The sequence below is a fragment of the Astatotilapia calliptera genome, chromosome 3, assembly GCF_964374335.1.
Source record: "Astatotilapia calliptera chromosome 3, fAstCal68.1, whole genome shotgun sequence".
NCBI classification, from domain to species: domain Eukaryota; kingdom Metazoa; phylum Chordata; class Actinopteri; order Cichliformes; family Cichlidae; genus Astatotilapia; species Astatotilapia calliptera.
The window spans coordinates 55,736,268-55,751,660 of record NC_137424.1 but is presented as its reverse complement, the minus strand read 5'-3'; the positions used below and the strand labels follow the sequence as shown (position 1 = coordinate 55,751,660).

The window sequence follows — 15,393 nt, the reverse complement described above, 5'->3', positions numbered from 1 at the left end:
CCAAGGCTTTTGTAGGAATATGCCTTTAATCTCACAAATGTTTGTCATGACAGTTTGAATGACTCAGTTCTTTACTTATGTTTGAAATAAGATAAGATAAGATAAGATAAGATAAGATAAGATAAGATAAGATAAGATAAGACTTTATTGATCCCACAACGGGGAAATTTTTGCATCACCTCAGCTCAGGTACAGATATATGAAGGAAATACAAAAATACAATTAAGCTATCAATGAAAAAAAGTAAGATAATACACTATATACAATGGTAGCATACACAGTATGTGATTATGGATATAGTTGGAAATATGGAAGACATAAACTATATAGCTTGGAAGGTCATGGAAGGTCCATTATGCATGAAGTGGTGACCGTGGATGTTCACAGTGTCCAGTGACTTATGACATCGTGATTGAGGAGTTATAGAGTCTAACTGCTGTTGGGACGAATTATCTGCGAAAGCGCTCCTTCCTGCAGCGAGGGTGTTTCAGTCTCTGACTAAAGGAGCTGCTCAGCCCACTCACATACTCATGCAGTGGGTGATGTGGGTTGTTCATGATGGATGTCAGCTTTACTAACATCCTCCCCTCACCAACCACCTCCACAGACTCCAGGGGACATCCCAGCACGGAGCTAAACCTCCGCACCAGTTTGTCAATCCTGCTCCTGTCCCTGTCCGTGCACCCACTCTCCCAGCAGGCCACTGCATAGAAAAGGGCAGATGCTACCACAGTGTCATAGAATGTCCTTAACAGAGTCCTGCAGACTCCGAAGGACCTCAGTCTCCTCAGCAGGTGGAGTCGACTCTGGATGTCTGTATTTGTAGTCCAGTCCAGTTTATTGTTGAGGTGAACACCCAGGTACTCATAAGAGTCCACTATCTCAATGTCTTTCCCTTGGATGTTCACCGGTGTTGTAGGGGGTGACTTCCTCCTGAAGTCTATGATCATCTCCTTTGTCTTGCCGCGTTGATTTGGAGTACGTTGGTCTCACACCAGCCAACAAAGTCACTGATGACCCCCTGTATTCCTGATCATTCCCGTCTGATACGCATCCAATGATGGCTGTATCATCTGAGAACTTCTGTAGATGGCAATCGTCCGAATTATAACAGAAGTCTGAACGGTAGGTGCACTGCAGGGGGTCCAACACTGAGCCCACCAGTGGCTGAAGGTGATGCAGGATGAGCCTTTCCATGGTCTTCATCAGATGAGAAGTCAAGGCAACAGGCCTGAAGTGGTTGGGCTCCCTGGGGTGTGCGATTTTTGGCACCGGAACCACACAGGAAGTCTTCCACAGTTCAGGAACCCTCTCCAGGCTCAGGCTCAGGTTGAAGATGTACAGGGCCACCTGACAGAGCTGGTCTGCACAGTCCCTGAGCACCAGTTAATGCCCAATTTAACGTGTGCTGTTCTCATTGTAAGATTGTGTGAAACTGAAACTCTCCTTTCCTTGGAATAAAAGGAGGAAATGTTGTCAGAGTTGGCTCGATCGCTGTGACACAGTAGTAAAACTGTCCTGTAACCCTTCACTCAGTCCACTACCAGCTTTTTAAGAGCTCATCCCATTTCTGATCCAAGTATTATTACCAGTGTTTTATTAAAATCAAGCACAACTGAATTGTTTCAGGTTTTTAGTCACATACACTATAGACTGCTGTGTAGAATATTCTCCATATGTGAATGGTGTGTGAGATCTTCATTTGAATGAAAATTGAATTTAAGTAACTTGTTTTCTATAACGGCTTAAGAGTCAGGTTACCAGGGTGCACCCAGAATCGAGAACTGAGAACTAACACTCGGCCAAGTCTCTATATTAGCAGTTTAATGTGTTTTTATTTTATTTTATTTATTTATTTAGTTTCATTTTTAAAAAAATGTAAAATTTTTGTTTCCACAGTTGTGTAAAATGCCCAAAACCTGTGGTTGTCAAACCTATGGTTTGGTTTACAAAAGCCAGTTGGTTCTTTCCAGTTAAATTCCTCTCTATGTGTCTTATTTAAACACACCACTGTGCTCCTATAGTTGAACCTATTGGTCCGTTAATATAATCTATTCAAGAATTCTCCTTATTGTGTTACAAACTGATTCTTTGGCAGCAGAAACAGTTAAGAAACTTCCTGAAAATGTAGTGGAAAACCACTGAACAGTGAGTTAACTGTGGCATATAACAAATTCAGATTAATCTGATGCAGGTTTATCTATCTCTGTCAGCCTTCAAAATGCAAACCAAAACTGCAGTTGAGCATGTCTGTTGAATCCAAAAAAGCAGCAGCTCCTTCCATGCTCACTTCATGTCCTTCTAAGTTGTCTTTTTGACAGTCAAGCGACATAACAGCTGTTTCTACGCCCAGTGTCTCAAGACTGCATACCTTTAACAATGTATAGGATAAAACAGCTATCCATAAATGCTAAACATACATGAAACTATAAAAGTTGAGAATGATTCTTTTGTGTTCTGACTTTGCTTCTGCTGCTTTTATTTATGCTTGGGATACACTGATAAACATTAAAGGTTCAATGGAGAGCTACTGTGACAGCTGGGACAGCTACAGAAAAACTTTCCCTCCTCCTTTTGTGTGTTCCTCAACTAAGTGCGTGCTACTTTGCACAACCCACCGGGACTCCCGCCCCCACGAGACTGAAAAGGGGAACGAGAGCTGTAGTCCAGGTGAAACTGAGAAGGTACCGGAGGTTAGCTTCCTGGCTGTGGGGAGACTCCCGGTGCCAGTTCCTCTCCTGACATTTGGTGTTGATGTGACCCAGGCCTCATGGCTCAAAAGCAGTATCCTCACCCTGTGTTCATCATCTGTTTTATTGTACCTGCATTATAATCAATCTGGTCCTATTTGGCCTTTTAACCCTTTAAGACCTACCATAGAACCAAGTCCGCCAGAGCTTATATTATATTTTTACATGCTGTGGAGCCATTTTTGGGAGCATTTCAAGTTGCTATACATCAATACAACCATTCCAGCCTAAATTTTAATACAGTTTTTCTCAAATGCTAAAACACATTTCACAAACGTTACCACCAGGTCCCCCAATGTCCAAACACAACACCCTTCTCTAAAGCTACATAAACACAACCACACCTTCCCACTGCAAAACTCAAACTCCCACACCAAGAGAGCAGCTCGAAGCTGTCAAAACTGTAAACACTATACACAGCATTACACACTACAGCAAAACAATTGAAAACACAATGCTCAATTTGTGAGAAGGTTCTTTGTTCCATAACTGCCAATGCATATTTTAGAAACTATACAGTAACGGATCGTCGTAGATCTCTGCAGAGGATTAGGCATTTAGATTTGTGAGTTTCATATGAGTAGTATAAATCTATAGAAAATCCTGCATGTACGTACACTACTGTAACACAACTCAATGCAAAAACAGAATCTATTGCACACAACAGTAATCTTGAAAACATGAACAGGGTGTGAAGTTTTTTTATTTACGTTATTCACACCACACACACACCACAATCACTGTGCGGCATCATGTCGCTGAGCTGTTGCTCGCATCTCGTCCGTAATGATGGTGCGAGGTTGTCTTGCTCTCCCTCCTGGACCTTCTCCTCTCCCATGTTGGCCTTCTCCTCTTCCTCGTTGGTCGCTCCTCTTCCTCCTCTCATTTGAACTCCTCTTCCTCATTGGCCTGCTCCTCTTCTTCCAGGGCCAGCTCTTCTCAAAACAAATTTCCCACGTGTGGGACTAATAAAGGTTATCTTATCTTATCTTATCTTATCTTATCTCCCTCCTCTGCATCAAATTCCTCTTCCCCTGACTCTGCCTTCATCCATTGTGTTTGTTTGGAACCTTCAGCATACTGTGCACTCTGAACTTGCTTTTACATGTGGGTACAGCATTAGCAACAAGTGTCTTCAATTTTGAGTCATTGTGTGTAGTGAATGACGCCAGGTGTGTTCCCTGTGTTCAAAGATTGGTGACTGTGGCAAGCATTTTGCATCACATGGGCTTTCATTTGAGGATATGAGCAGAGTTGTTTTGCAACATGTGTTTTAGCAAGGAAAAATGTGTTTAGATTTATGAGTACAGAGGGTTGTGTTTTGTGAATTGTGTCTTCATGTGACATGTGTTTATGGTACTGGAATATGGTGGCTACATTTAGTAAATGTGTTTAGACTACTGGTCATTTGGGTTACAGGATTGGCTTTTGTGTTTTAACATTTGAGAAAAACTGTAATATGTATGCATTAGGTGCATAGTAATTACATAAATTGCAAAAAAGTGCAATAAACTACAAAAAAATTGAAAATCGTTTTTGTTTTTTTAACATATATTTCTAGTTAGAGAAATTTAAGAGGCTTATCACTCAAAACTGTAAATACAAAAAAGTTGCACAAAATAGTTTCCCACCACAGGAAATTTATTTTGAGTGTCTTCATAGTTTTATTTTTGAAATACACCAATTTTTATACACTGCAGGAAAAACAAAAATAAATATTATAGTGCAAATTTGCAAAAAAGCTGCATATGCATCAAAATAAACTATTTCCAGCAGTGCAATATGAGTCCTAAGCATCCCAGAAGCGACACAGAAAGTCATAAAGTCAAACATAACTTTTACAAGCACCAGTATAGGCCCTGAGGCCCTGATGGTAAAAAACTACATTTCCGCAAAAATGACGTCACTTCTGGTTTCGGGCAGTTCATGGCGGACATGCAATAGTTTGTGCTGACGTCTATTCCAACGTAGGAAGTGTTATGAACAGCTGATCAGATCAGCAAAGTGTGTTTCTGGAATATTATATTTTTGTTGCTGCAAGTATATATGTATCTGTATTTATATATGTGCGTGTATATATAATATTCTGCTCACGTTGTGCTCCCTTACCTGTTGTAACTTCTTTCGGTGCTGTGCTTTTGGAAACTGAATTTCCCAGAGGAACCCACCTGAGGGATTAATAAAGTTTTATCTTATCTTATCTTATCTTATCTTATCTTATCTTATCTTATCGTATCTTATCTTATCTTATCTTATCTTAAGCAGGCTCTTTTCATAATATGCCACCACTCTGGTCTTAACGTAAACATTTAGGATAAGTATGTATAAAAAAGCAAATGGGCTTCGTATTTTATCAGTTTTGCATGCATTTTGGATTTGTTCAGTTCACACACAGGAGGCCCTGTAGGGCTGGGGTGCATTGTGTGACGGACTAACAATACTAGCAATTGGGACAAGTAATGTCACCTCTCTGGTGGAGAAGTTATTGCATTTTGAGGTTGCAAGGTACCGGCTAGATATAGTCAGGCTCACCGCAATCCATAATTTGGGCTCTGGAACCAGTATCCTGGAGAGGGGCTGGACTCTATCTCAGTCTGGAGTTGCAAGACTGAGACAGAGTCCAGGTACTGGAGTGAGAGGCGGTGGGCTGGGGCGGGTATCCTAGTATCCCCTTGGCTTGCTGTCTGTATGTTGGGGTTTCTCCTAGTGGATGAGAGGTTTTGTTTCCTTGGCTTCAGGTTGGGGAATGGGTCTGTGGTTATGCGCCAAGTAGAGGTTTAAAGTACTCAGTCTTGTTGGAGTTCCCGTTGGGGTGCTGGAGGGTGCTCCGCCTAGGGACTGTGTTGTCCTACTGGCCGACTTCAATGCTCATGTGGGCAACAGCAGTGAGACCTGGAGGGGTGTGATTGGGAGGAACGGCCTCGCGGATCTGAACCAAGTTGTGTGTTGTTGTTGGACTTCTGTGCAAACCACAGTTTGGCCATGACGAGCACCATGTTTGAACATAAGTTTGGCCATAACTGCACATGGGAGTGTGTGGGATGAGCTTGGAGAGGCCATGAAAAAGACTTTTGGACTGCCTCAAAGAGAGGTAGTGATGCTGCACTGGTCCCTCGAGCTAAGTGTTAAAAAGAAGCTCTCAATTTACCAGTCAATCTACGCCCCTACCCTCACGTATGGTCACGAGCTGTGGACAGTGACCAAAAGAACGAGATCGTGAAGGGTGGCTGGCCTCTCCCTTAGAGATAGCGTAAGAAGTTCGGCCATCTGGGAGGGGCTCAGAGTAGAGCCGCTGCTCTTCCGAATAGAAAGGAACCAGTTGAGATGGTTTGGGCATCTGACAAGGATGCCTCCTGGGGTGGATGAGGTATTCTGGGTATGTCCCACCGGGAGGAGACCTGTTTGTGTTATTCACTCTGTCATTCATATTCTGTTGTGTGTCCCCACAAACCACTTTTCACAAACAGAACTCTTGCATCCTTTTTATTTCCTTGGTGGAAGCTAAGTACTCTAACTGCTCTTCACAGCGATTTTTATTGTCCTGAATGTACTCAGTTTTACAAGCTTCTATTACTAGTCTTTTTAAAGTTGTCTGTAAAAGTTAACAATAAATACCATTTTAGTTGTCATCATTGTGCTTGTGACTTACCATGTGAGGCAGCTTGCTAAGTTTACCGCCATTCTGGCCGACAATTCCAAGACCATTTGGTGATGGATCTTTTGTATTAAAAAAAAAGTATGACGATTTTTTTGGTCTAAATGTAAAGTTAACAAAACTGACAACTTAAGACAAATCTTTTTTACCTTCTGTGTTGTAATCTTTAAAATTTTCATAAATTTGAAATTTCACTACAACGTCAGGAGTTTGTTATGAGGTGTTGCAAAGTTCAGTACAGTTCAGTTGTATTTATACAGCGCCAAATCACAACAACAGTTGCTTCAATGTGCTGTATAGTATAATAAAATAATACAAAGTGAGCTCACACTCAACTAAACCCCCTTTGAGCATGTACTTTGTCACAATGGAAACGTAAAACTCCCTTTAAAGTAGTGATGTGACGTTCTGTATCGAGGCTTCGAAGCTTGTGTCGAGTAATGGAGGGGGCGTTTCCGCGATGTGCGTATCGAGGCTTGCTTCATTTATGGGAGGAGCTGAAAATGATGACGTCCGAAGCCTCGCTGCCCGGCTGTACCACGTGACTGGTTCACGAAGTGGTTCGAACTTTGCCGTGAGATATGACAGCGATATAAACCCCTCAGACTTCATTCAAAATGTAGGTGTTTGATGGAGAGTTGCGGTTAGTGAGAGTTTGGAGACAGTTTGGAGGTTTATGAGAGTGAGGAGAGAAAGTCAGGAGAGAATGGAGCCAGCTAAGAAGAGGAGGATGTCCTCCCCTGTGTGGGAACATTTTGATCCTATTCCTCCCAACAAGGTATGTAAATTTCTACAGAAGATGTATTTTCATAATACTGATGGTGCAATACAATTTATGTTAAGCAGCTTTACTTTTGTACAAGGTGAAGTGGTTGCTATGTGCCAGGGAGCTGGGATATAGCAACAACACCTCATCCATGCTTAGGCACTACAGAGCTTTGCATGAGAATAAGGGGGACACCGATTGTGGAGCAAGACCAGGTGAGCCATCAAATGCCATCATAATATAGCATGCAGTAATGTTACTAAATGATATAACAATATTATACAACTGTAATAAGTTACGTGTGTGATATTTATATTTGTGCTTTGTCTTTATTGTCTTTCCTCGGGAGAACAATCTCAAATAGATGAAAGCCTGGTTAGCATGGTGATTGAGGACTCCCAGCCATTTAGCATTGTGGAGGACAAAGGATTCAAAAGATTTGTTAAATCATTAAATCCTAGCTATGTTCTCCCCACTAAAGGTTATAAAAGCAGTGAAAATTTAGTTTTTACTGAATAGAATATGGGCAGGACTGACGCCTCAGTGTGTAGCTGTCCATACCTCAACGTTACAAAAGCACAACCACTGTCCATACCCCAACCACACCTCACCTCACAGTAAATGATTATTTCCATTTTAAGCATTTCCAAATGATCATTTTCCATACTGCCAGTATAAATATACACAGTATACTGCCATCACTACAATATAGATGTTTTACACACTCCTTTTGTTGTTGACATTTACAGGCTGTGTGCAAAAGGCCACACACTTCAAATTCATGCCAACTAATATTTTTACGTCCAGTAGGTGTCCTACTAGAGCAAATGAAGCTTCAAGAAGCTTTGCGCTGGGGTGAACCAATTGGATGAAAAGCTTCAGTGCTTCATGAAGCTTCATCTGCCCATCACTACTTTAAAGTGGGAGAAACCTTCTGCAGAACCAGGCTCAGGGAGGGGCAGTCATCTGCCACAACTGGCTGACAACAACTATAACCAGTTAGAACCAGTTCAAAACCAGTTAAAGTGGTTCTCCAGAGGCCTGGTAATGAACTAATCATGTGATTCAGGTGTGTTGACCCAGGGTGAGATCTAAAACCTGCAGGACACCGGCCCTCAAAACCTGGAGTTCAACACCCCTGATTTATGTAAACAACTGCAGCTGTTCCCATCATGCCGCAGTGTTTTTCGACAGAAAGTGTCACCACCATTGTTTGTGTTGTTGATCAAAAAGATCGATCATTTTATTTTATGAAAGCAGAGACAGAAGCTGATAGCAGAAAAACTCAGCAGAATCAAGTGTTAGATTTTCAGTGCTGAGAGAGAAAAAGTCATTTCAACGCCAACTAAATATTCTTTAAGTAGAATAATGTTACGATTAAGAGTTGGCGTAAACAACTTTGTTGCTTTATATGTACACATTCAGTGTTTTATATATTTTAAATAATTATCAAACTCCTGTCCTTCTTGTAATACACCTTGTAAAGTAATAGTACCAAACATGTTAGATTACACTTGGTATTATAGACCTCTTTAAGATCGTCTGACCCTTTGATAAAATGATTTGGACACACACATATACAGAAGAATCATAACTTCTTTCATATAAATAAGGACTTGTTTACAATATATACACATAAACATTAACGTTAGAAAAAGTAAATTCTACCTATGGTGATCCATAGTCAAATTATTAGGAGTTCACTGTAACACTTAGAATTCTTTTAACAACTTGAGTTCAGGCACATTTTAACCAGTAATAATTTATAACAGCTGATGGGAGAACAACAAGTGATTTCAATCACTCTGGATGCTAATGGACAAAAATTAAAGATTCCTCATACCATATCTAACAAAAACAAATGTTAGAACCAAAAGAGGAAGGAAATATTATTAATGATATACGTGACAAGAGCTTTGAATGTTTCCATCAGTGTTTTTGATGATGGCTGCAGACTGCAGACAGTGTTTCTCAGCTCTCACTGAGGTTGATGCTCCCACAAATCTTCCACTGCAGACCCAGCTGTTAACATGACAATCTTTGGAGTTCAGGGAAGTCATGTCCACACTCAGAAGATGATGGACGTGGCTTCTAATGAAGCAGCAAGGTGAGTGGCATCTGAATTATTCAAGTTGACTACTGCTTCACTGCATTCGCTGCCTAGGCGGTGACTGTTTAGATTTAGGTTATGTTTTCGTTTTATGATTTTATAACAGAGTTTGATCAATAAAGCTGCTGCTGGCAGTATAAGTAAAGGATACAGGTTGAGCCATCCTCGACTCTCTGGTTGTGTGTTCACTGTTGGACTTGGACGTTTGGGGTCATCCGAAGCTAACAAAAAGGACACAAGATGCATTTCTTTAATGTGAATAGTTAGTCTACATATCAACCAAAGTAAATTATCCCAAGGTTCAGGTCAAATTTGATACTCATTCCACTAAAAAACTTACCACTGATGCTGAGTCTACATCTGGCTGAGCCAAAGCCATAATCTGTGTTCAGTTCACACAGGTACAGACCCGAGTCATCAGTCCTGAGTCTAAACAGTTGAAGTCTGATTCGTCCTTCTCTGAGGGCGTCTTTGTCACTCTCAACTCGTCCTGAAAACTTTTCATCCTGAGACTCTGACACCTCAACACCTTCTTGAACACGATACAGGACTGAATCTGTACGCTCAGTTATCAGTTCACAGAGGACGTTGAGAGTTTTGGTGGATCTGTCAGGTTTGGTGGTGAACGTCCACTCCAGTGTGATGTTGTGGTTCTCCTCTGCCTGATAGCAGGTCTGTGTCACATTGACTACAAATGATCCTGTTGAGGAGACAGAGAGGGAAAGAGAGGAGCAGACACACTGAGAACTGGAACAAATCTGTTGTTGAGCATTATTTGGAGTTCATAAAGTGAAGCTGTAAACTAACCAGAGACACATGAGGTGAGGATGATGAGTAGCAGGATCCTGCAGATCATCTTCTCCCTGTGAGAGGAGACAGAGCAAGAAAGAAAATCTACAGTCTGACTCAAGACATCACTCATGACAATATCTGATCTGGTTTATGATCCTGATTGGAAAAAACATGATAGTATCCTCTAAAAAAAGAAAGCTCACTTAAGTTTATCATGTTTCTATTTATTTAAATTTTTTAGAATTCCCGTACATCATGCTTTTAAACTACAATCAAGAAACATACTGAGCCTACCAAATACTACACCAGCAAGAGCTGCTATGCAATGGAAACATATGCCATGTAGAACAGTTTGAGTGGAATTTGTAGGAGATAAGAAATTTCACCAACTGAATTGTTGCAACGATGGGATCTTATTACAGAAGCTCTTTAGAACAAACCATTGTTTCACAAATGCTTTTAAAGGCAGACTCTATGGCTAGATGCTTGATTTCATATACGTGTGACTTAAGGGTTGAAAAACTTTTGAGTGGCGTCTTTCAGTGTTAAAGAGATATGATGATTACTTCCAAAACCTGCCCTATATAGACTCATCCGGTCGAAAGTCAGTGTCCTCATTAGCCAGGGTTATATGACTGATCCAGAAGCACTACACTTATGTTAACCAAATAACTGATTTGGATTTTAGTTGGAGTAACAAATCAGCAGTGGTGGTGTTCAACTTTTTTATTGCTAAACCAGACTTAATTTCATATATAGTTATAGAAGCCTAAGATAGGTGTTTAGCTGAGGAAGTACAGTTGCCTGGACCCCCACTAATGCTGCTGACTAACACCCCCACCTTCATTCATCCAGTCACATGTGAAATTTTCAGGGTGACAGATTGAAAAACATATGAGTCACAAAGTCACTCTGTTTTGGATAAGCTACCGTGAATGGAGTTTAATATTTTGTCAACACAACAGCATCAAATTTTATTTGAAAAAAAAAAGAAAAAGAAAAACCATTAGGATGTGACCTTGATGTGTGTTTCTTTTCTTTTCTGTTTTATTTTAATAAATCGCCATTAGTCACTCTTTATTTTCACTTCGAAACAATCATTCACACTATTGACAGCTAAACATTTAATAACAATGAAAAGTTTACTTAAAACAATGAGCATTAATTTTTTAGAATGAAAATTTTATAATAGTCTCTTTTGCTGAACACCTGACTGCAGTGCATAAGGTAAGTTGTTAAGGGCTTTAATCCTGAGCATACTTTGGAAATATAATACACAGGCAGTAAATACATCGTCCTTCCCGGAAGTATATCTGTTCTTTTTTTTAACACCAATGGAAGACGACTCAAATCCTTCATTCTTTCTGGATGAGTTTCTGCAGATAAGTTGTATTGTTGAACATAATAGATTTTCTGGATATTTAATATTTAGACCGAAAAATGAAGAAAAAAAAACATTTTCTGTCGCTTAGAAATGAATAGTTTTCCAGCTGTATTTTAATTAAAGGTGAAGGATTATTGGCAGTTAATATTACAAAATGTCGCTCTTTCCTATGTAGGTGGTTTGGTGTGAAAATGACTCAGAGGATAAGAACTTTGCATGAGGTGGGGGAGTCACATCAAAAATGATCAGCAGATTTTGTCCATCACATTTCTCCCTCAGTGGCAATTTTGCTAAAAGGAAACCCATTAATGAGCACACCTGTGATCTTTCTAGGTTTTCAATGCATATTAACCAGAAGAGGTCACCACAAGAACAAAGACAAAAAGACACCCCCTCCCCCCCCCCCCCCCCCCCCCCCCACACACACACACACACACACACACACTACCTTCAAACCTATAACATCACCACCAAACATACACACAAATGAACAAATGTAAGAGTAAAAAACTTCAGCTCACCATGTATTGGATATTTTCAAGAATAGCATTAAGTGTGGACGTGTCCAAAGTGATAGATGAGGTACTTTCAGTGTTTACAGCAGCATAGGACAAGTGGTGACAGGTCTTCAAACACAACTAAAACTTGTTGTTGGTTAGTGGATGAGGGCGTATATAGGGGCATATGCCTTTTATTATCACTGGAGCTTTCATGAAACACTCCACAAGGCTCAGTGACTATTTAAGGCTAAATGCACTGACAGCTGGGAGCTGCTTTGTTTTGCCAAAATAAAACAGTTTGTTTTGGGAATTAAACACAAGTCAGCCTCCATTAATGAAAATACTTGCTCTCCCTGTGCTTAGTTTTAGCTAAAAACATGCTGGTGGTTGCTAATCAAGCTCTTAACACGACATGAGCCTCCACCCTCCATAGCAGGATATATTTACCCGCAGCAAAATGCACTTAAAGAGCAAACTAAAAAAGGCTCCTTCAAGGTTGATGCAAAGGCTACTGTAAAGTTTTAAAAGAGCTATGTCGCTCTGTGGTTGTGTGCAAGCATGTGTAATCTGATGATTACATCAGATTTATCTTCATCTTAAATATTACTTAACTAATATGATAAAGGTCTAAGGTGGAGGCAGAATACTTTTTTACCCAATGTACTGTGTAAAAGCCACACAGAAAAAAGTCTCAGTGGACAGCTGCTTATATAAACATATAAAGCAGATATGTGAAAAAGAACTGAAGGAAAACTGAGAAGGAGAAACAGTAAATCTACCCAGCTGTCATGTTGTTGAGTTAACTTTTTTTTTCTCGTTCATTCCTGTCAGGCCAGTTTTCCAATCTGACCACGATCTCTCTCAACATAATTATGTTTATAGATCCTCACATCATCATCTGGGTACATATGTATACATAAATAAGTAAATCTGTTTTTTTTTGTAAGGGTACTGACAATCCAAGTGTTTTTCAGATATGTTCAGTTTGACCCTTGCATTTAAAATCAATGTCATAATGTTTTAATACAAAGCAAATTAGCTATACATCATGTTTATCATCAACATTATTTCTTTTGATTTTTCCCTCACTGTTGTTTATTTTATTCTTTACACACATCATGGCCAAGAATGAAATCTAATGAAATGAATGAAAATTCCACCACTTTTTTTTTATCATTCCTAAAATAACATTCATTTTGTACTTAAACTATTCCTGTTTTTTTTAATCATCTTTAACTTTCCAAAGATGAAATGTTAAGATTGCCTTGCTGAAACTTAGCTAATAGCTACAATTAAAACTTTAATTAAAATAATATTCTAACAAAATAAATTATGTAATTCTGTAAATATTTCATGAAACAATTTCTCTTCAATGAAATTGTTTGAAACTTACCAAATGTTCATCACCACCGTGCTTCAGTCTGCAGCTCACTTTCTTCTGTGCGATACTGCGCAACCTCTGTGGATTTTTATGTTTTGCCTGCAGGTGCCGACACGCCTTCGTGGTTTATACTGCGTTGGTTGAACAGAAAATGTGTTAGTTTTGAGTCCAACTCCTCATGACTTACTTTTAACACTTAGCAATGTGTTATTTAAAGTTTTAAACCTAAACATGGTTTGCTGAATTCTATACCCATACACACTAAAAAATGCTGGGTTAATTTCATAGCTCGACTTCTGGGTAAAAGCCTTAGGTTAACAAGTTGGGTTAGTTTGACCAAAAATGGGTTCAAAAATTGTGATTTAGGAGTTGGGTTGACAATGTGCTGGGTTCTTTAATGGCCTCCCTGGCTTGAATAATTAGGTTGGGTAGCTTTGATGAGATATTGGGTCAAAATATTACCCAATTGCTTGGGTTGAAGATAAACCTCAGAAAAAGCCACATCATTCTTCACAAACTGGCATTTTCAACTAGACTGTGACCAGATCAGACTTCACTGGACCACTACTATGAAATAAAAAACAGTAAGTAAAAAGTGAATTCTAACAGTCTGAAAATCATAGTTTTTTTTTTTAATAATTACAATTTACTGATTTATTCTAGATCTTTACCTACTCATTGGAGGCATTTGTACAGATAACACCAGCTAGCTTGTGATGGAGAAAGCTATAGTTATTTCTACTTAAAAATGCTTGATATCATCTTTTAAATATATTATTTGAAATGAGGTTGAAGTTGCTCTGTTTTACAAACAATTTAGAGATCACTGTATCTAGAACAAAGAAAGCATTAGACTCGGTGTTGCATTTGTTGAAAAAAGGTCAAAAGAAAAGAAAAAGGAACCCATTCTATCTAAACTATTTCATTTAATTATTTAATTTACCCTAAACTATCTATGGTAATAACAGCATATTTTCATTTTAAACTTTAAAGGCAAATATTATTCGTCCAATTTAGATTTAAAAAAAGATAGATAGCACTAATACTTTGACCCCTTTTTTCCCCCTCGTTCACTAGACCACGCAAAGGGCACGCACATCCCCTTGCTTAGCTAGATTGTGATGGCGACAGCAACATAGGCAACATACATCTTTAACAAATGAATGCACATTATATATCTCGATGCATGCTCAATCATCCAGGTAAGTAAATCCCGAAAGGTTGTTTCTGTTCATCTGGACGTAGCGTTTTCAGTGGGAGAAACGTTTCCTCACTCATCCAAGTGACTTCTTCAGTCATATGCACACTATAGATGCATAAATAATAACATTTGTTGTAAATCTATGGAGAAGTTGGCAAAAAGGTTTCTACAACCTTGTGACAGTATAAAGTGTGTGAAACATGATACTTGATTTTGACATAGTCCATCTCCTAACAATTAATTGCAAACATTCACAACCACTGGTCTGCTTCATTGTTGTTTTGTCCTCTCTGAAAAAATGTCAAGCACAGTGTTCAAGCTCACCGCTCCAGGATTACAGACAACTTGACATTATTCAAACAACTGCAACACATTTGTGAAATTTTACTTTACACTTAAACCCCCACGGACTGCCATTTGGCTTTTCTACCTTTAAAACCCGGAGAGCAGCCAAATGGCTTTTAGCTAAGCTTTAGCTTCAGCCAAGTGGAAGCTAAATTGGCTAGTCATTCATATGTATATTAGGTTGTTACCTGGGAATTCTGGAGGGAGGGGAGTGGGGGTGTGTGATTGAGGGCGTGGGGGAGCTGCTAAAAGCTGTGCACTTCCTTTTGTGTTTCATCTTGATGCATTGTCAATCATCCAGGGAAATAAATCTCCAAAAGTCACCAACTTGGAGTGTTTCAGTTTGCCATCTTAGGGAGAAATCAACACACATGGGTGTATGCCCTTTGTTGCTGAGATTTATTGATAAAAACAGTACAAAAAACCAACCATTTGTACACATATTTACAAATAATAATAAAAAGTGAGTGAGTACAATTCAACATTTTCAGCAATCACTCACAATCCTG

General features: G+C 39.4%; 1 protein-coding gene across 2 annotated transcripts; it reads right to left on the bottom strand.

Annotated features, from left to right (window-relative positions):
- Positions 1-8,383: 8,383 nt before the first annotated feature.
- LOC113018244 (uncharacterized) lies at positions 8,384-13,412 on the bottom strand. Of its 2 annotated transcripts, XM_026161306.2 has the most exons (4): positions 13,351-13,412; positions 10,089-10,144; positions 9,622-9,981; positions 8,384-9,502 (listed from the first exon to the last, which is right to left on the bottom strand). In XM_026161306.2, the coding sequence occupies exons 1-4, from the start codon at positions 13,359-13,361 to the stop codon at positions 9,240-9,242; spliced, it is 690 nt and encodes a 229-aa protein (XP_026017091.1). In that variant the 5' UTR covers positions 13,362-13,412; the 3' UTR covers positions 8,384-9,239. The 2 variants fall into 2 exon arrangements, with proteins under 2 accessions (XP_026017091.1, XP_080148620.1); XM_080292494.1 differs by lacking the exon at positions 13,351-13,412 and having other exon boundaries at positions 10,089-10,255.
- Between the last annotated feature and the right edge of the window lie 1,981 nt (positions 13,413-15,393).

Bases quoted from the DNA above. Each gene is read 5' to 3' on its own strand.
- LOC113018244 (XM_080292494.1), bottom strand. From the start codon at position 10,203: ATGAGTGATGTCTTGAGTCAGACTGTAGATTTTCTTTCTTGCTCTGTC. The intron at 9,982-10,088 runs GTTAGTTTACAG...TCTCCTCAACAG, and splicing joins CCTCACCTCATGTGTCTCTG to GATCATTTGTAGTCAATGTG. The intron at 9,503-9,621 runs GTAAGTTTTTTA...CCTTTTTGTTAG, and splicing joins ATGTAGACTCAGCATCAGTG to CTTCGGATGACCCCAAACGT.